Source organism: Columba livia, chromosome 6 (genome assembly GCF_036013475.1).
Source record: "Columba livia isolate bColLiv1 breed racing homer chromosome 6, bColLiv1.pat.W.v2, whole genome shotgun sequence".
Taxonomy (NCBI): Eukaryota; Metazoa; Chordata; class Aves; order Columbiformes; family Columbidae; genus Columba; species Columba livia.
Window position 1 is genome coordinate 26,013,345 of NC_088607.1, and position 21,919 is coordinate 26,035,263.

The 21,919-nt window shown below is 43.3% G+C and overlaps 1 protein-coding gene across 2 annotated transcripts in view; it reads right to left on the minus strand.

Moving 5' to 3' along the window:
- The window catches only part of CDHR1 (cadherin related family member 1), a 48,130-nt gene extending 35,926 nt beyond the window's left edge, over positions 1–12,204 (minus strand). Inside the window, exons 1-4 of one of the 2 annotated variants that reach the window (XM_065067639.1) lie at positions 12,036–12,204; positions 10,339–10,461; positions 9,500–9,595; positions 662–807 (exon numbers count right to left, since the gene is read on the minus strand). In XM_065067639.1, the coding sequence (XP_064923711.1) occupies positions 662–807; positions 9,500–9,595; positions 10,339–10,399 (303 nt within the window). In that variant the 5' untranslated portion in view covers positions 10,400–10,461; positions 12,036–12,204. Of the gene's footprint in view, positions 1–661; positions 808–9,499; positions 9,596–10,338; positions 10,632–12,035 lie in introns of those variants that run through there. The other variant, XM_065067640.1, reaches the window with a different exon arrangement.
- Positions 12,205–21,919: the final 9,715 nt, after the last annotated feature.

Sequence of the window (21,919 nt, forward strand, 5' to 3'; positions counted from 1 at the left end):
CAAGAGATAGTTGGTCTGGGAATCCCTGTTGTCCTGTAAAACGCTAGTGAAAATCAGTCATCTTTCTCAAGAAGCACTCCCTGAAAAGGCACTATTGGTTCAAAATTCTTTTGTCTCAGTGCACAGCATTTGGAAGGGTTTACTAAGCACTGTGTACCCTTCCCTGTGAAGAAGATACCAAGGGTTCAGTGCTTGTGTTCCCAGAATAAGGCTGCCTCAGGCCACTGTTGCTGGGAGCATCTTTAACCCACATGGTTACACATGAGCTAAGGGGCTATGGTGTAACTAGAAAAGTAACCTGGAACACTGCTTACACAAATCTCTACTTCCTCCTAATGACAGAAGAGTTCCCTGTTTGAGGATTAGAGGACTGTAACTGCCGCTAAACTCTTGATGGGGTGCAGATGGGGGAAAATAAGAGAAGTTTACACTTCATTCCTTTGGCAAAAGCTGGACAGACAGCTGCTCAAAAATTTGACAGCAGTGTCAGTGGCGCAAGTCAACTGGTAAACAATGTGATGCATGAAGTAAAATGCTTCAGAATTGCAAAGTATATTAGATGGCTCAGGGCAAATAAGTTGGCATTGTCCTTCAAAGCCATAGATCAAATTAAACTGAAAGAAATTCCATTAACACACAGAGTGGTGCCATTTCACTCTACCTCTCTGTCAAGCTCCTCAATCAGCGTAACATTTCCAAGGTTCTTGTCAACAGAAAAGTAGCGTCTTGATCCAGCTTCATAGGCCAGGCCGTACGTCACAGGGTCTCCTTCTGGATCAGTTCCATTCAGAGTATACACATGGGTACCTGAAAAATTGACATTCAACAGCATTTCCCTGTGGTTACTTCAACCAGTGAAGATTTCACTGGTCTGTTCCTTTGGAACTTAGCTCCCCTACAGTAGGCAAAGCTTTTGTGAATCAAACCCACTTACTGGGAAATACAGAGAAGCAGACAGTTCACAGTTCTGATTGCCACTTTTTAGTGTACTGCTTAAATGAATTTTATCAGTGCTAGTTTCACTCAGTTCAGGCCCCTTCCTGTGGAACTGCACCTAGATCAATACTGTTCACATCATAGTGTTCACACAGATGACAAGCTCTTCACTAACTCTCACCCCAGGTGAGTCAGAAGTGACACTGCTGTATGACTGGGTGACAATCTCAGCAGTACCAAAAGGCCCTCACTCATTTCTGCTCTATGGGGACAACAAAATTGCAATGGAGCAGGCAGAGGATCTGGCAGCAGAAGGCGCCCTCCCACAGGACTGGTCCCGGGCTCTGAGGCTCAGAAGGACATTCACAGACTTTTCCACTTTCAGACCCAAGACATGCAAGTTCTTCTTTCCTACTTTGCTCCTCCTCATTATCTCCCTCTCATTAAATTCTCTACTTAACACACATTGCTCATAGCAATGCATAAGCTCTATAAACTCATCAATGTATTTCTTTCACAAGCTGGAGAAAAAGAAATTGTTATTTCTATTTTTAAACATTTGATAAATTGGTGCCAGTTTTTCTAGTAAACTGACTTTGTTTATCAGAAGTGATACTTCCTGGGGAGTTTTAACACCCACGTTTTTAAAGCACGGTGAGGATTTATAAGTATTATTTTTTAAACTTACATGTCTGTCATTCTACTGTGCATTAATATCTTCAGCCAAATAACTTCAAGCATTTTACAAATATCAGTTAACTGAGCCTGAAATACAAAACACTGTAGTTGTTTCCTTCCAATCTGCTGTGCCTTGGGTAAGTAACCTGAGATATGCAACTCGCAGAGGTTTGGAACAGAAACTATGCTTTACATCTAACAAAGTTCTCTGCACTGGAAATACTGTAGCCAAGTGACTCAATGGTTAGTATGGGTTTTGCTTGTGCATGGGACACAAAGATATGGTGGAAGGATCCCTGCTAAGAAAGCCAGCATAAAGTTAAGGAAGAACACTACAAAGGGAAGCTAGAAGACTCCAGTTTTAAACTCTTCTGGCCTTGAGTTTGAGAGATTTTTAGTTCTGTACTCAAAAGTCATAATCTTTTTCTCATATCCTCTCTGCAGTGGAGTTTATCCCTGACCAGATCCACCAGCTCTAGAGCTTTGGTTGAGCTCCTGTCCCTTGCACTGACAGGTCAGCTTCTTGAATGTTTCCTCAGTTTTGCAATGCAGTCTCTCACTCCTCATTTGCTTATTTCTTGGCATGCAAAATGTGAAGCAAACAGATCAGTGGGCTTAACAGATGTGCAATGTTCAAGCATCAGTCCTGGTACTTAGAAAACATGGCTATCTTCTTTGCATAGCAAGAGATTATGCCAAGCCACATGAGATCTGTGCTTACTTATGAGTGAACTCTCTTATGATAATTACCAGGGCAATATTTGGAATACTTTGTACAGAAAAATGTTCACACTGCAAAAGCCAATGGGCCCAAAGGAGCACAAACAGACCCTGTTATGAGCTGGCTCAGCCAGCCAATAAATAGGCAAGACTTGCAAAAGAGGTTCACAAAACTACAAAACATCGTTTTTCTAGGACTTTTCTCATGAAACAGAGTAGAAAATAACAACATTGAGATCCCCCAAAATTAGGGAAAGACAATGAGCGGTATGATGAGGCACTTTGCTGATCGTAACAACTGAATTGTGTAAGTACAAAGAAATGCAAGGCAATGCAGAGACACCTGCCTCCTGATAGAGCTGTCGACACAACAGACAGAAATTTCAAGACTGCTGAAGCTTCAGCAGCACCAGCACTGACTGCATGTATTCTTGTTTTTCAAAAGCTTTGTCTCAAATCACAGCAGGGGCCAAATGCAGAATTCAGTTGTCAATTGTCAGCACTTCACTGACATTATTATCAGTACAGTGCTTTTCTTCAGCCTTTTATAGTCATTAGAAGCTTTTACTTCTTAGTTGCTTCTCTGCCCTTCTTCCTCACTCTTCCTGTCCCTTCCCTGTTCCACAGGGCTGGCTCTCCTGCCCATTCCCAGCTCGTGCGGATGTCTGCAGCTGCTCAGCAGCACTGCTGGTGCAGTGGAAAAACAGGATGGACACCACAACCCACATGTGGAGTCTCTTGGAGCCTGTGGGCAACAACCAGGCATATGGTCTAGTGCTGTGCCCGTGACTGCCCCAAACTACCAACACCGGTGGCACAGGAACTGCAAAGTGCTCCCCAGGGATCAAAAGGTATGTGCTAGGGAAGAATAGATTGTGAAAGTTTAGGTCAATACATTTGAACCTGGGCTTGTTCTTCCAGTCTTAACATTTTCTCTCTTACAACTTCCTCTCTAGGAATTTTCTTGCTGCTAAATATGAGAAGAAACCTTGATATTAGTTCAGACTGAGACTACTGAGGTTTCTGAGCATATAATGGAGGACATCATTGATCTTTACACTGGACTGCTTGCTTCCTAGCTAAAGCTAATACTTCATTTTTCATAATACAGGACACTTGTGTGCCTTTTAAATCGGATTGTGGATCAAAATTTCTTTTCTAGATCATTATAATTTCTAATTTTGTCTGAGTTGTAATTTCACTGCACAATACTCTCCATACCATTAACACCCTAGGAACACTTCTCGGCACAGTGTTAATGCCAATTAAAAAAATCTTCTCTCAGTGTGCTGCCTCCACTTGCTGAAAAAGAAATAAATGAATAAAATAGCTAAAATCTTATCAGTGAATACCAAGTAAACAGCCTCTCCATGTCAGAAAGATAAGTGAATAGAAGAGACTTTACTGGGGGATATGGCAAATGCCATGTAAGGGCCCCACTTGGAAGAGCTGGATGCTCTGAGTTGTAGGGCATGGCACCTCAGGCTGGGACAAGAAGTCCTGGGGAGCTGGATGATGCTCCCTGCTACAGCTGCCTCCCAGGAGCCATGCCAGGCTTTTGCTCCATTTTTCTATTCCATCTTAAAAGTCATTTGCACTTTGCTCCCGGCACTCAGGCTGAATGGCTGCCCCATGATGCCATTTCTCTGTCTTACTTTATTTCTGACTTAAATTTATTCACGACCAGCCTCTGTCCATGTGCTCTGGGCCTGATTTTGTCCTCTTGATGAAGACACACTCTCCTGCTCTGCTGTGCGACACTCAGCAATCAAACTGCCTCCCTGCCAAGTTAAACAAGCCAGGCACATTTTGGAGTCATGTTCAGTCCTCACATTGTCCTTTGCCACCACAGCTGACATCTGTTAACAAGATGTTGAGAGAGACATCCATGGCAATGCTGCCAGGACAGGACACCTCTGTTACCAATGCCACAGCAAATGCCATCTCAACTGGGGCTACACACCTGCTTTTCACCTGTCTCAGCCAAAGGCCTGTTTCCCCACCAGGAAAGGTGAGAGACAGTTAACACAAAACCTGCAGACAGCTGTTCTACACTCCAGGTTCATGCCAAGCAAAGGGAGCTCAGGCTCCTGGAGGACATGGACCACAAACCAAGACTATCTCAAAAGCATCTCCTTTCCTATTCACTATCAGCTACTCCTTCCTGAGCACACCCAGTCAACCCCTGCTCCCTCCCTGCGCGCCAGCACCCTGTGCTGCCTGGTAGAGCAGAAACATGGCCAGGATGGGCAGCCCCAAAGCCATGGGTGCTACTGCAGCCACTGAAATGGGCCCCACAGCTGCAAATGCCTGCAGCGGGGAGAGGGGGGGGTCCAGCGGCAAGCACTCGGCATAGGGCCTGGAACACCAACCCAGGAATGTGTCCTCCATGGCACCCAAAGCAACCAGCTCCAAGGAGAAGCCATCTGAGAGCAATTTTCTGATGTATCTTCAGTTTCTGTCAGAAGCATAAAAACAAAAGCAAAGGCAACAGCACCTGCGAGCCCCCAGCGTGTCTGTGCAGCACTCCGCTTTGCAGGGGGCTCCTCTTTTTGCAGTGTCAGCTCTGCTGCAATGATGCAGAGAGCAGGCTGTGTTTAATGTCTTGTTCTGGTAGTTCCTTCCTAGGGGGGAATTTTAATTTCTGAAAAAAGTTGAATATTTTTGCTCTTTCGCACATTTAGCCTTTCTGGAGTCATCTGAATGTGAGGTCTTGGTGGGTCTCTAGATTTCAAGACATAGCTTGGGCTAAATTGTGCATGTCTGTGTCATTTCTAGTCAGAAAGAAATTAGCATTTTTAAAAGAAGCATGCTAATTATTTCACTCAGATACTTTTTGTGACAAGGAGGGCTGGAAATAAATTGTGAGCAGAAAAAATTCATTGCAGTTTCATTGCAGATGGATGAAACACAGAAACACAGAGAAATGGCAGAGTGCCAGTGTGGGATTGCTAAGCACTGCAGGAAGGACCAGGAAATACATTAGCAGGACTCTCGTCAGTTTGGGAATATCAGCTGCATCAGAGTGATACAAAGAAGGAAGGAACAATGGGTACCAGAGGGGACAAGAAGGCTCTGTGCAGCCAACTGTGAATGATGGAAAGAAATAAGACCAGGAGCATGCAGGAACAAGAGAGGAAGCTTGAAGGATGGTGAGATCTGAAGTGGTCAGTCAGGCAGTGGTAGGTAGCTGGCAGCTGTAGCTTTGATCAAAGAACTGTCACCACAAACTGGCTTCTAATGGAGAAGAATGCATTCTTGGAGGCATGGGGAAAAGCAGAAAGGAAAAATGCAAGGATGAGAGGTATGTAAAGATCTCCAGAGCACCGATGATCCTTGGGCTTTGAGATAGTAACAAAGTGAGGCTGCCTGAGTCTGCTTCAATCCCTTGCTCTGCAGCTGTTCTCAGTTCCACTCTGTCCCCACTATGAGGGCTTACAGGGATTAATGCGGTAAGATGAAACAAACAACCTGAAATAGCATCCCACACATGCCTTAAGACCTTACTTAGGAGCACACGTACATTTTGTATGTACACAAGCAACTCTTTGCAAAGAGTTAATCGCTGCTCTGCCCTGCCAAACAGGCACACAAACAGCAACTGCTATTTCAGCTCATAACTTCTCCCATTCTTCCTAAATCTGGCACTGGAAGGGGTTGCTGATCTGGCTCTTCTTCCCTCAAGTGGCCTCATGCTCTGCAGCAATAAATGGGATCTGGGAATCTGCAGAGACTTTCAAGCTGTCACAGAAACAGTACTTGCTGTTTTTATGGTAAATTATGTCACAATGCATGTAACTCGGTAGATCACAGCTATCTACAAGCAAGCACAACTGCACAAGCAAAAAGAAAGTCAAGTTAAGGATGATAAGAGCATGATAATGTAATTTTCTTTAATTTGATGGGTTCATGCAGCTGCAGCACTGCAATTTCTCTTTCTACAGTCACACAGAGAATCCATCATCCCCTTTCAGTGCTCCAAAATGTTGCAAGTCCCTTGCCTACAGATGCCTGGGAATATAACTAACACACACCACTTTGCCAGCTGCTTGTAATCTCAGTGGGACCAAAGACTGTAAAACTCCTGGAGGTCTATTAAAGCTGCTGTCTCTGGCACTGTTCAGATCAGACACTGGCTGCTGCCAAGAAAACCATCCTGCCTATGATTCCAAATTTTATGTAAGCACAGGGAACACATAATGGTAACCTGCCCATTAGTGCATCACCTAAAACTGAGTGAAGCCATCCAGAATCAAATCTATGGAAGTTCTAATTGCCTTACTTTGTCACTGATCAACCTGCGCAAACTGAAAGGTGACTGCTGGAGTGTGGATACTCGGGACTGCACACAGACATAGGAGACAAGACCCCTTCTCTTTCTTCTGGAGGAGACAGGGCAGAGGGACGAAGAGTAACAGCCTCCTCTGTGGCTCCCATCACTGGGGCCACAGAAAAGGGCCAGCCTGGCAGCCATGTAGTACGGGCAGTGTGTGAGCCCTCACTGAGCTGTGGTATGCAACTCCAACTATGGTCTGATGTGAACACTGCTCCTCTTGCCCTATGCAAGGCTGAATGTACAACCAGCACTGCAGCACCAAAATGCTGGTGTTGTTTGTCCCCTCCTCTGGGAGACTCCCTGGAAAATAACCCCTGAGGAGTGGCTGTGCTGACATGGTCAGAGAATAGCAGCAGCCATTTGCATTGAGTAAACCCCAAGCACCCACGTCCCAAGGGAACTTCCCAAAGTGCTTTCAGAAGAGAGGACCCTGCAGTACTCACAACTTTTAGCCAAGGTGTTCTGGGAATTAGCCCAAAGAAGCACTGGCAGCTCCATTTGGATTTATCAAAATGCAGGTCTTATGTCCCTTTCCAAGGGTTTCTTTAGGCCCTTTGCAAAAGCATAAGCTCAACACTTCCTAACCTTTCACCTCAGAGAAATGCTTTTGGTGGCACCTTTGGACCTTTAAGCCAGAAACTGCTTTTCTCTTGTAGTTTAAAGCAAGCTTATACAGCAAATGAGAAGTACAAGACAGCCGACGTGACCACATGCAAACACATTCTGGATGAAGCCAGCAGGGATGAGGCACAGCAGCACTGAAGATGAAGCAGCTTGAGCTTTGTCACTGCTGCAACCAGACTCTCCAGGGACTTCTATGTACCTAGCCTGGTTGCTAATGACAAAAAAGCACATGAAAAGGCCCATCGCATATTTGTCATTATTCTTACACAGGCTAGTTACACGAACACTAACACAGGCTCTGATCTGTCATGCTGCTGTTTTGCTGTCGAGGCACGCACATTCTCCTTTTTTTGCCTGGAGCCCCGGATCAGACACACTGGTTCCCAGCACTGGAAAATTACTGCTGTACTTTGCTGCTGCAGGGAGTGCTGAGAGACCATGTGGTGCTGCAGTCCTGGAAGGAAGGACACATTTTACTGTGTTGTGGCTCTGTGCCATCTTCAGCTCCCCATTCCCACACAGGGGGCTGCCAGAGGTGGCAGGGAGAAGGTGATGCTCAGTAAACATCTGCGAGCTGACAGCACACCAGGGGATGGGAGTTTGATGGCAAGAGAGTTGTACTGCCTGCGGTTTGAGTGGTGGACTTGGCAACCACCACCCCACACAAACTGAGTCAGGGTCCCATTTTGTGGCTGTCTGGCATGACAAGCCTTATCTACACTATTAGACAAGCGATTCCACTGACTAGTCTTACTCCAGCAATCAGCAGAGCTATCTGGATCACCAAGGCTGAGAAAGTGTGGCTTCCATGTGAATTTGGGCAGAAGCACAGCAAAAATTGCACCTCCTCGGTCTGCTTCTGACTTTTGCAAGTGCCACTACATTATTGTTGGCCTTCAGCTGAGGTTTCCAGTTAAGCTCCACAGAGCTTATAGCAAATCCCTGCTGCATCATAAGCAAGCTCCTTTTAAGTTCCTTGTCTAGATGCGTCACTGCTACGCTATGTGCCACTTTCTTCTCCTCCTTTTCTCTGGTTGAGCAGGCAAAGGAGAAGTCACTGCTTCCCAATCACCCCTCCCCATGCCCTGGCACACCCAGTGTGGATCCTGGCTGACACTAACACCATTACACCAGAAATCAAGACAATGAGCAAAGCCCAGGCAGTTGCTTCCTAAAGCAGTGACCGACCCTGGTCATGTTTTGGAAGGAAAAGGCGGCAGGATTGGTCCTCCAGAGGAGGCTGAGCCCTCTGTATCCTTCCTTCACCCTCGCCTCCTCCAGCTGCCTAAGCCCTGGGAGGGGAAGGTTTTGGAGCACCCCTTCCCACACAGCCATCTCTCTCCACTATACACAAGGCAGCTAATAAATGGCACTCAATTTGCATTAGCTAAATACTTTTCTGATTTAGTCTGTAAAAGCTACAAACAGGAGCAAATCCTAATCAAAACCTCAGTGCGATGTTTGAAGAAACGGGATGTTCATCACTGTAACGTATCTTATACAAATTTTTTTAAGTGTTAGGAAATTATCCTTACCCCATGGAAAATATTGATTATTATAAATCACCTTTTTGCTCTTATTTAACTTTTCTTAATGCAACTACAGTTAAATGAAGCATAAATAGACCTGTCTTAAAATGTTGAAAGCTGAAAAATGCATCAATTTTTGAATTTTCAATAAAACAAAACTAAACCTTTTTTTTTTTTTTTTTTTTAAAAAAAAACCCCACAGTTATTCAGACAAAGCAATTTTCACTCCAGGTAGAAACATTTTCTACCATTTGTATTGTAAACATGAAAAATGTGACAACTGTTTAAAGAAAATCATGCCTCTGTTACTTTTCAATGTACAGCTTGCTTTTACCAAGGCTGATAAAATTACTAGCAACCAGGCTTTCTTCTCATAAGCATTTACAGAACTGGTAAGAAGTCCCTCACTACCATTAATTTGTTTCTGACCCCAAAGGTCTCTGTTCTGATGCTGTGAATAGAATGGTGGACCAAGAAAGGGGGAGCTACAATCCAAGTTTTAAACGACAGCTACAATTCATACACGTCATTTTAAATTCAGGCCGATTAAAAGCTTGAGAGAAAAACACGTAAGACCGCAGTATATAACAACAACCTATAACATAATACATGTTGCTAATCAAAAGAGTAAGCAGCTCCAGTTTCATAATTTAAACATACTCATTTTAATACTGACCGACAGGTACGTCCTCCGAAAGGCTGAGAAGTGCCATGTTCCCATTTGTGCTTCTGGCTCCATTATCAAAGAAATAGGGGGCATAATTTGCCTGAACTGCAATTAAAACAGAAGCCAAAGAAAAGCATTTTGTAGGTGGAAGTTATTTGGTTTTGTTAGCTGACTCTCAGTAAACATGAGCCGTTTGGGGAATACTATGAGTGCGCAACGTACCCAGTTGCTGCAATGGACTTTCAGAACTATATCTGTGCAGATATTTTTAACAAAATTACTTCTACATGTCACTGTGCCAGTATTCACACAGCACCAAATAGAGAAAGGGAAAAAAACCACAACAGAAACAAGTCAACTAGCAGGATCTCTCTAAACAATCTCAATCGCTTCCAGACAGCTTCACTGCAAAATAAATCTTTTCAGCTTGCAATGGCTGTACACCTCTCCCCTACTCTACACATGCAAGTCTGAAACCTTCCCAGTGCCTCGGAATCTTACCCAGTACTCTATGTGCATTCTGTCTTAAAATTACGCCTACTGCATGAGCAATTAGCCATAATTAAATAGTTACTTACTTGCTGCCAGACAACAGCAAACAAAGTTAAAAAAAAAAAGAAACAACAAATTAGTTGTCATTCTACTGACTGACAGTTAGAGATTCAAAACAGCCCATTTGAAACAAAACTCCAAATATACAAACACAGAGGGTAACATTTACACAGGGATCAGTTGCCAAGGAAAATATTTCAGGAAAACATTACCACAACAGTAAGGATTACTACAGGATTTAAGGTTATGCCTGTATCCTCCTAATTTTAACTTAACAAAGTGATTATTGTACTCACCCAGGCAAATGTGCACCAAACTGAGAAATAAGGAGGGAGTGAAATGCCTTACATGCTTCATCCCACTGAAGAAAGGGCTGATTTCTTCTCTGTTTCAAGGGTTGTTTTGTTTTGATTTTCTCTCTGAAAGGTCCAGGAAAGTGTCCTTCAGACTGATGCAGTGGAGAAACATGCAAGAGGCAGTAACAGATGCTAAGATGTTAAGCGGATGACAAGTCTTAATTTCTGAGGAATTTAAAGAAGCTCCTTCCTACCACCTAATTAGACCAATTACTTTGCAGGGGAGCTGTGGGACTCATTTTTGAGACAAGATTTGGAAGAATCAGTGTAACTCCCACAGGTTCTGCTGTTAGTACTCAATTTTGTCCTGTCCAAACACACAAGTCAGAGAGAAGGTAAAAAAGAAAGTTGTTTTCTTTCTGAGCTCTATCTTTAATTCCTCTATTTTTAAGACCTAAAAGAGGTTTCTCTTTATTTTAGCTTTGGTAGTCTTGAGAAACTACAAAGGAAGAAAATTTAACAGTAGCAACAAATAGTAACCAGGCTTACTGTTTTAAAGGAAACAATCACATTTATGATAGCAAAAAAACCCCAGAGAATTGCATAGTAACAATGTAGTGGTCAAAATATTTTTTTCATGAACTGGCCTGATTATTTATTTCTTAAACTGCATGAAGTTCTGAAAGTATCTTTTGCATTTAGCTGGTAATTTTTAACCAACATACTAAAAAGTGTGTTTATCCACCAACACATGGAAGAAGTTAAAGTAGCTTTTTTTCATTGCTTGTTTTGGTTTTCCACACATAAACAGTGTTTGCACTAGTTTAAAATATATAAAATACAATAAATTAAAGGGTTAAAAAACCTGCCACAGAGAAAGCTTTTGGTTGCCTAAAAGGAACTTCATCAGTGGTAATACTTTGCTTCCAATCAAGATGTTTACACAGAGGCTTAGCTGTTCAAACTTGACCTGAGGCAAAGCACTTGCCCTTTAAGGATGTGTTAATGGAGTTTTCTGTTTTTTAATTAACAACCTGCGTGAAAGAAATGTCTAAGAAATTAATCAGTCAAAGATTCCTCCGTTGCAATCCTTTAAAATGTGACAGAAGCTCCACTGCCCGGCTGAGACCATTGCCGCGGGTGCTGGTGAGATGGCTGCAGCCACCAGCATCGTGGTTGCCCCCCGTCCCCACGGGCAGGGCTGCAGCAGAACTGCAGGAGGAACCGATGGTGCTGCCAACCTTCGGGTCATCTCACAGCAGGAGACCATTGCTTGGCCATGCGGGGCACCTGGGTCCCGTGTAACCCTGTGGACGCTGTGTGTCCCGCAGTGCCCAGTCGGGCTGCAGGAAGCAGCCGCTGCTCCCCTGAGGACAGTCTGAGATGCAGAAAGCAAGTGCAGAGCCAGGACACAGCTTTAGACTGTGCGATGGTGGAGATTTTTTGCTCTCTAATTCATCCACATGTTTTATCATTATTTGCTACGGTTTCTGAAGAGAGGAGGTAAGTGTTCCCTGGACATAACCCTACAGAGTGTCCCCTCCCAGCACCTGCCTGTGGGGTGCAGAGCTAAAGGTGGGCAGCGCTGCCGGGCTGGCTTTCATCACACACAGCAGAGGGACAGGCTGAGCAGTTTCTACGCATTTTTCCTGCAGAGGGAGCTGGCAGTTAGATCCTGCCACACATCTATAGCATACCTTACCCACTGCTGAAACTGCAGTGTGAACGAATGACAGAGGAGGTTGTGGGAGAGAAGTCTCTGCTGGAGATGCAGTGCTGTGATGCTCCGGTGCTGTGGGCAGGCCATTTCTGCATCTTCAGATTCCCCTGGACCTCTGGCGCTGCTGGGAGGACACCTGCCCACGGAACAAATCAACTGTAAGGCTCCTAGAAAGGTAGAAATAAGACTCATGCACAATATTAATAAAACTCACGATTCATTGTGGAACTTGCCAGAGAATGGTACAGAGAGCAAAAGCTTAAAAAGGCTCCAAAACAGATTGGAAAAATAAATGAAGTTTAGGTTCATTGGTGACTAGCAAATGTGATAATACAGATGCAAACCTTGGCTCAGTAAGGCACTAAATTACCACCAGCCGGAAGCTCAAAAGGTAAACCAGGGGTAGGCTCTTTGTCATCTTGGTCTTCTTCTAACTATCCCCTACAAGACCAGACTGTTCTTGCAGAGCTGTGTTTGCAAAGGCTCCACATCAAATCAACGTGTGATTTCAGCAGTGGCCTGTGAAGCTCAGGGGACCCTGCAGCAGGCAACTAAGAAAAACAAATGTATTTTTAGTGCATTTAAATTCACAATACAGGAGTCCAAAGCTGAAAATTGTGTGGGAGGGGATATACAAATAGAAGACAGATTTATTAATAAATGTAGCCCCTGTTATGGATTTAACCATGCTACCACTGTCAACATAATATTAAACCACTGATAAAAATCACAGAAATGCACCTGCATGGTGCCCAAAAGAAAACATGAATAGCACCTAAATGTCCTCTCACCTGTCTCCTCAATTCAGAACTGACAGATTATTTTCCTAGAAAAAGTGATGCTGAGCTCTTGTCAAAGTTAATAGCTGTCTGTTTCACTGGTTGCATCCCCTGGGGATCTAAATCTCTGGGGCCTGTATCTCCAAGGAAGGAAAATGTCTCACTCCTCCTGAATTTCAATGAGTTTGAGCTCTTAATCCCCTTAGAGTTTTAAAACCTAGCTAATATGCATCCCTGCACACTCAGATACATACCTAACACAGAAACACTTTGACAGAGTATTTTTTTCTGTCAGAAAATATTCTTTGATCAAAGCTAATATACCTTATGAAGCCAGGCTGATTTTGATGAAGTTTCTCCTTGGGAAGGAAAGAGGCAGGAGGGGGTTTCAGGAGAGCAAAATATTCTGTCCCAACAGTTTTAGGAATGGAAGAATACCTTTCTCTATGCAGAAAAAACTTTCTATTTCATATATTTTTAGCATATCAAGTAGCAAGAAGCATGAAAGAATGAAATACACCCATCTGATCTGAATCAATTAGTTTCCCAGGGCGTTCTCTTTGTTTACTGTCTGGTATGAAAACAAATCTAGAAAGATCCAATATATTCAGAACAAAAGCTCTGTGTGATTAGTAATATCTACTGGAGTTTGTTAGACAACACAGATTTTTATAGAATAAAAGTTAAATGCAATGAAAATTTTTGCAGACTTCACCCCTTCTGACTGCAGCATGGGGGTACTGACCAGTGCAGCATGGTTGTAACTGCTGGTCTGTACATTGTAAATCTCCCTGGGATGCCCTGAGTCATGGAGGCTTCTCTTGCCCCAGCACAAATCCATACCCCAAACTGAGACCAGAACCTTCCTGGGCACAGGCACCAGACACAAAATGGATCACACGCAAGAGAAGAAACTTCTTCTCAGTGAGGGTGGCAGAACACTGGAACAGGCTGCCCAGCGGGGTTGTGGAGTCTCCTACTCCAGAGACATTCAAAACCTACCTGGACACATTCCTGTGTAACCTCATCTGGGTGTTCCTGCTCCAGCAGGGGGATTGGACTGGATGATCTTTCAAGGTCCCTTCCAATCCCTAACATTCTGTGATTCTGTGAAGGCCCTCTTATCTCTCTGAGCCTTCAAGAGTATTGGAAAAACCTGGGCCCTGACATGTTTACTTTCCTTGGCCCTAAACCCCAAATTAAGGCTAAGATTAGTAGCCTACCTTAAGCAAGTACAGCTGACAAGAAATGAGCTTCCACCAGTACTGAGAGCTGACCTTTCTCTCTTTCCACATCCTTGAATATGGGAATCGTGGGCCCCACCAAGACAGCTCTTCTTGAGCCCAATCCCAAAGCCCAACCTAAAATGTAGGCCAGACTAGAACTGACAAGAGATGCCACTACTAAAACTGCACCTAAAATGCCACAAGAGGACAGCTCTACCCCACTGTGCAGCAATAGCAATAAGAGCTCAGGGTTTCCCTTCCTGGGAGGGTGGGAAGATGCCTGTTCACGGTCGGGGACAAGCACGTGCCCCTCTTTGCTCACTGGCATCCCAGACAGCACTCTGCCACTCACGCCATAGGGCTGAGCAAGGAGGACAAAGCCTGAGCAGGCACAGAGATAAATTACTCTTTCCACAGTGTGGGTGGCCCTTCCACCTCAGGGCAATCACATTAGAGCTGCCTACCTGGGGAATGCCTGCTCGGCATAAAAATATGAGACGTTCATGAGTTGCATTTCAATCAGTTTTCAGATGTACAGACTTTGAATTTTATGCCTGCTTCTATGTGAGTTAAAAACCCCTCAGTTCTAGACTCTGGAAAGTATTGATAAGAATTGAAGTTCACATTCCTATAATAACAGCTCAAGCTACTAGTTTTCCTATACTTGTCCTCTGGTTCCGGGTGCATATGATATTAAGTGTTACCTTGGAGAGGAATATTCAGCATTTTTTGTGTGTGCATTTGTGTGCATAAATAAATTCAACATAAAAAGCGCTACACACTTCATATAAACTTCAGCATGTGCAGAGAGTCCAAATCACACTCTAGCCTTCCCTCTCTAAATCACAAGTTAAGGGCAGATGTGGAAGGCAGGTGATACGGGAGGCAGGAGAATACCTGAAGGCATTCTGCACAGAGTAAGAAGTGGAGCTTCAGCCAGTTTCAAGACCCTTCTCAAAACATTCCCTGTTGTCACATCTTTGCATGTGATAGGGAAGTTCTGATTTAGCTTTGAAAGCAAAGGAAAGGGAGCAGAGTGGGTCTGGGACCTACACCACAGTTAAGACAGACACCCCCACAACCTTGAGTTTAACACACCTGTAACCAGAGCTGGGCTGTTCCTTGCACACTGGTCAGTTCACTTGCAAGTTCCACAACATGGTGCAAGAAAGAATTGTCCAAGCTGTTCTCCAAACATCTTAGCAGCAGCAGGATGTGCTAAGGGAAAGTAAATGTAACAAACACACTAGTTGGTTGCATGTTTACGCTCCGGCTGCGACCTGGGGGTGGTCATAGTGCTCCTTATTTCAGCAGAGCTGAGTCAGTATTAGCACAGAGTTGAGACAAAGTTTAAATGTGCAGTTCCCACCACAAACAAAACAAGACATTCTTGCCTGTCCAAACCACATTAACCCTTCCCCCCAAAATCTCCCCACAAAGGACAGAGATGAATTATACTGGAGCACATCATCACTCTCCACCAACTTCCACTACTACAGAGTACAAATGATGGTGAAAATCCAGGAACAACTGCTGATGACCATTTCAGACAACTGTTTTTGGTGGTGAAGAATTTTACATGGGCTATCCTTTGCATTTTCCTAGCACAGCACCATAACTTCCGTCTGGCTGCTGAGAGAAACTCTGGAAGCATTTTGGGATCTACAGCAGCCTGAGTCAAGTCTGATGGCAGGAGAGAAGAGCCTAAATCCATTCAGATGTCTTTATTGTCCATCACCATCTCCGTGTTTGAATTACCAACTATAAGAGGGAAGCAGACTCACAATACCATTACACAGTAGGAACAGCAAAAGAGAAATAGTCCCATGTTTTTGGTGGTTAAACCTAATCAGAGACACATGTCTGAGCCTTTGGCCATGATCACCAAACTCTGATCTTCCCTGTTGCAGAACAAATACGCCAATGTCCTATATGAGAGTTTATGCATCTCTCCACAGCCCACTCCCACCACTTGGAATACTCTATGTAGTCCTGCAAGATTCAAATGAAAAACAATAAACACCTCTTTTGCCTTCTCACTGTGTTATTAACTGAATGAGTTTAACACTTTTACATCTGAAAGGAAAATCATCTCACAGTTACAGTTCTGGCTCACGGGGGTCTAAGTTCAGTTTTCATTTCTACCACAGACTCTCTATAAATAATCAGCCCAAGATCACTAAATTCACATTAAAGTCATCAAAAGATAGTGATGCAATCATTAATGATCTTGGTCAAATTTATAAACCTGTCTCAGCTCTGCAATAGAAAGCTGAAAGTAATACCGTACTGTTTGGTTTGAGGAGTTTGAAGAACCTTAGTTGTAACTCCGCTGCTTCTTTCTTCAGAAGATGGTCGTATTGCAGTAAAATCATATTACAGTTTGAAAGATTTTTATTTTTTACATAAATATTGTGCTTAATATTATTTCACAGAGAAACTGAAAATTTCAGGGGGAATGCAAACATGGATTCCCTCCAGCCCTTCCCAGGTCAAAAACCTCTGTTTTCCATCCTGCTGTACTGACTCTTAATGGTAGAGACCCCTGCTCCAGCCATTTGTGAGGAGTGAGTATGCTCTTTGTTGCAATGGAAGCAGAGGAGGAAAGAGAGAAGGGGTAACTTCTTTGAGAATAGGCAGGAAAGCCAGAGAAATCAAGATCACAAACCTCCCAGCTCCGCAGTCTCCTGTTTATATTGCACATGCTCCACTCAGCACATTCCCTCCCACCTCACAGCTGATCCAGAGCAAAGCTGGTCTCCATCACCCTTTGGGATGCACATGCACCTTTTTTCTCCTGGCAAGAACCTCCCTCATTACCCTTCTGATGTAGCACTGTCACAACTACGATTACAGAGAAACCCCTGGCAGGGAGGGTGGTGGCGCACAGGGAGCCGCAGAGGTGTCACACCAGCATCCCTTCCACAGGCACAGTCACTGGACCAGGCACCCATGGCTCTCGTATCAGCACCATATCCAGCCAAGAAAGCTTCATACTCTCAGACACCATTGAAGTATTACTGAATAAATTAACAGAAAGAAAATACATGCCTGAACAATTAAATTTCTTCTGTTCCCAACTGTTTTGGAGTAGTCCCATTGCTAAATGTGGAATATGTACCCACACCTCTAGATATATGTAACATCCTCATATTGGGTTTTACATTTCTTTCAGGTTATTTTCTTGTATCCCATATACACCTGACATACAAAGCAATAAATATAGCAAGAAACTTTTCATATTTCCGAAACGATACCAAGGCTTTCTAAGGAAGCATGTGCACAATCACCTCCATGCACAAATCTCATACTTGTGAAAATGCACTTTATAATCATAGCCAAATGTGAAGGTGAGAGGTTTTTTTAAAAAAATGAACCAGAACTGGAAGCCTACCTGCAGTAAAAACATTACCTGTGTTCACTCTCTCTGCCATTAAAAGGTAGCAGGAAATCAGAAGTCTTGTTCCAGTAACTGCTAGTGACGTGTTGTCATAAGGTTACAAGACAGACCCTGAAGGAAGAAATACTCACTTTGTTGTTTAAGCATGCACAGACTGAGACCAAATTATGGTCAGTATTTCATAAGGCACAAAAACCCACTAGATTTTCCTGTCTCTAACTCCTTAGATGGCCTGATATAGTTGAGTCAGACCAGAATCTTCTCTTGCTGTGGGAGTATTTTAAATGCCAAACTCTACGAGTATGTATAAATAAAACCAATTTTTCATTCTCTGTGGGCCCAAGTTTAATGGATCTCTGGCAGCATTTCTGCCAGGCACTGTGAGAAATTACTCACTGTACTGCATCAGGAACCAATAAATGTTACCTCAGTAGAAGAGCAAACACACCAAGGTAATGGGTGAGGAACAGGAAGAACCCAGGACTCCTTGTGGCAAAGAGGCCCTAAAAACTGAGTAACACCATTCTGTGTGGTCAGACAGCCCTGTTATTTTGCATACCACAATACATTTAATGCCATGCTACAGTTTTATACAGTCCTGCTATGAGGGAAACACAGCTGTGATGTCCTTATCTCCAAAGGAAATAAGAAACGACAACAGGAGGAAAACAGAGGGAGAGCAGACACCAAACACCTGGCAATTTTAGCATTTCCACAGTGATTTCCAAACAGATGTCCAAGTGCTTCCCAACAGAATGATGGGGTTTTTTCCTCCAGATACGTAAAGAGAGAGTACTATTACCCCCTCTGAAAAAATGCTAGTCTGCAAAACAAAAATCTCAAAGCACTTGCCTGCATGATTTATCATGAGTTATTGTCATTCACAGTCAGTGACAGCAGAGAAGGCTTGAGGAACACCTGGGAAAAAGAAGTAACCCTCCAGTGCTTCACCACAGGTATGGCCCTTCCTGCTTATAGTCTGCCAAAGAGTGTTTTATAGTGTTTGCAAAAAAGATTCTATGGGTAACTGGGGAAAGGAGAATGTTTGCCACAGTGGTTAAGTAATTAAATTTCCTGCTAAGCTATTTTAGTAGTTTAGAGGCTTTTAAAGACCATTGCAAAATCCCTTTACAATTCAGTAACCTTGCTTCTTTGGAACCTACATATCACTCTCCTCATTTTGTTTTGACAGGGCTAGAAAAAGAACAAATAGTCCCTAGAATATCCAGGTATATTTAGATAGCATACATCCACTTTGGCAGTGTGATCACTGATGGACATGGTGCCATCAAGCACGATACATATCTGTGTGAAGGATGCCATTTAGCAGCAGACAGTCAGTCCAGGTTATTTATGTACGAACTAGTATTGTTCACTGTTTTGCCTGCAAAAATTGTACATATAAGTCTGAGTTAGGGTATGAATAAATCAAGATTTTTACAGTTTACACAGTGTGGCTGACAAGAATAACAAGACTTGTCAAGGCAGAGCAAGAAAATGCTTGTGTTCTCCCCATAAATCCAGCTGGCGTGCATGCCATGGACATCACTCTGTAGATATCCTGCTTACAAGGCAGTGATATAGCTTGTTGAACCAGAGGATGTATGAAAATTAAACATTCTCCTTTCACTGTCATGTATAACCAAACTCAGCTGCTCAGTACGGAATGGCATGAATGCAAAACTCACAGGTGAACCAAAGCCCTTGCTAGAGATAAACTCTAGACCACACCAGCACTTCAGCCCCTCGGGCTGGCACAGTCCCTGGATTTTACTCAGGTAAACGTGCAGCACTGTGGTCACAGATGGACCTTAGGTCCTCTCTTGGGAATGCAAGCATGTGCTTTAACCATTCTTAGAAGGGAATCCCACAGCTCAGCAACTCTCAAACTGGACTAAGTGCTGAGGTACTTAACTGGTTAGGATCCCGGAAATCCAACTGGCTGGGGCATACCTCAGTCTTTGCCTTCGACTGCTGTTACAAGAGCAAATCTGAGTACCCAGGCAGCCTTACACCAAAGGAGTGCTTGTGCTTCCCCTAGGAAGCAAGTTATATTTCAACAAATTTTCTGTCTATAACAACAGGCCTAAATACTCAGCTTTGAGGTGATTTACCTTATCTCAAAAATGCATGCAGCTATCGCTCCATTCCCACATACACTTCCCAGCAACCATCTAGTCTTTGCTTGAAGAGATTTCTACAATCAACAGTCCTGTACATATGCTGGCTCTCAAAACAAGTAGTTTAACCTGGCTGGAGCCCAGAGTTTGGTTCTTCATGTCTACTAGCTTTACCTATGAGCACTGTGCTCTGTCTCCTCCCACACCTTCAAGTACTTTATCTCAAAGTACTGTGCTTATTTGAATTTATTTTTTTACAACAATCTGTCAACAAAACAAATAAATAGAACTATGTAGCAAGAATCTCAACAATAGAGGTTAACTGGAAGAATAAATAAAATGCCTGGCAACAGACTTCCATAGGGTGCTGGGCCATCTTATCTAGACTGTGCTTTTGCTGAGAAAGGTTGGACCAGATGATCCTTGAGGTCCCTTCCAATCTGGTATTCTATGATATGGTAAGTGAGATTACATGACCCAAAGTTATTGCAGAGGAGGCTGAAATACAAATTAAATGACAGAAAAATCTCTACTCATACTGCGACTTTAAGATGATTATATGGTGCCTTGAAACAGAGATGCTCAAATCCTGTAACTGAAACTGTCCTTGGTACAAAAATATTTGGAAACAACAAATTCAATGCAGCACTATTTTATACCACGGCTTTTTGACAATGTGCACGCCAGCCAGTTCCATGGACAGAAATTCATGAAGTCAAAGTAGTTCAGCACAAGAAGAAAAACTTGAGGAAATTTATATAGCAGAAGAATCTCTGATATAAGATCCCACACAGACAAAGAATGGGTGGGGGACCATAACCCCAAGAGAAAAAAGATGACTTCTCTAGTCAGTGAGAACAGCCGATGAGGAAGATGTGGCATCAAAAACTGTAAAATCATACCTAGGAGCAGAAGAAAGCATGGAAAGAAAGTTGTGTAGCGTAGCAGAGAGAAAGCTTTGTTCAACAGACTGGAAAAGGTTCAAAGCACATTTTATAATAAGATTATGAAGAGTTGGATGACTTCACTTTTCAGACTTAAGGATCTTTTTTCAAAACCATTGAGTCTTGACTTAAATTGGTGGAAATCTAGGGGAGTTCCTTCCAAATATCATCAAAGGTGGAGCTTGTGAGGTTAAGGTGAACCACACACATAGTGCTTTGCCAGCCATAGCTTCAGCTCATCAACCACTCACCTCAAGATTTTTGCAGAAGAAAGCAGCAGTATTGGTATATATTTAACGAAGTCAAAGGATAATGCTGAATTTTTTAACCTTGGTACATGGTTATCTCAGGGGAAAATTCCAGAAACAACTAGGTTTTAGTATTGCTCTGTGAACATATCACATTGCTGGCACTGACTGCAACACAGGGCCCTGCAACAATGCAAGTAGGAAGTTTTCTCTTGAGAACTCACCTAGCAAAGACAGCATTTTCCAGTGCACTTCAGTTCTGGGAGCCGATTATAAGAGTATGCTACAGAGATTTGATTTTCAGAGACCAGGCAAGCTATATTGGTTGCAGACTAACCAAATGGTGCCTCAGGAATACGTATTCTTTTTCCACCCGAGCCTGGAATCAGTGCTGATGCCAAAACAACATCACAGAACCCAGCAATAAACCTCTCTTTTTTGCTGACCTAAGTTCTAAGTACCATCTTGCCTGTCAGGTGAGGGAAACTCTGCTGCTGTTTAGCTTTTGGACTTGGAGATCCTATCAGCCAAGATATATTAGTTGTTTTCACTGCAGTACACAAATGTGTGTGCACGTTAATATAGTTAAGAGATTGTACAAGTGTCTAGTGGGCAGTTAATCACAACCATCCACTGAACAGGCATTTTGTGTGCACTGAAGTTTTGAATGCTTTGGCTTGAATGCCTCTTTTATAAGATTTAAATCATCACCCATAGCTGGGACTAATCAGCTCTTGAACTAACACCCTGGATGCAGTTTGAGACCCTGACAGAAGCTGGGCTCGATAGGACAACTTCTTGCAGCTACAGAGATTTTTGTGATTGTGTCAGACTGCAGGAGACGGACAAGTCATGTTCAGTTTAGTATCTCTCATAGGCACATAGTGACCTGATTTCTCTGGTAGTGCTTTCAGAGGCTGACCAGATGGCATTGTGAACATAAGGTGCTTATCCTGCAGCAAATCTCTGGCCTTAGCCACTCCCTTGTGGAGCATCAGCCTGAAAATGTGGAATAAAAGCCCCCATACCTGAAGATATTAATAGTCAGTGCATCTGAAATACACAAACAAAAGCTGAATGATGACTTGGACAAATCCATATCCAGACACTGAACTTTTCTAGCAGAGACTCCCACCATTGAGAC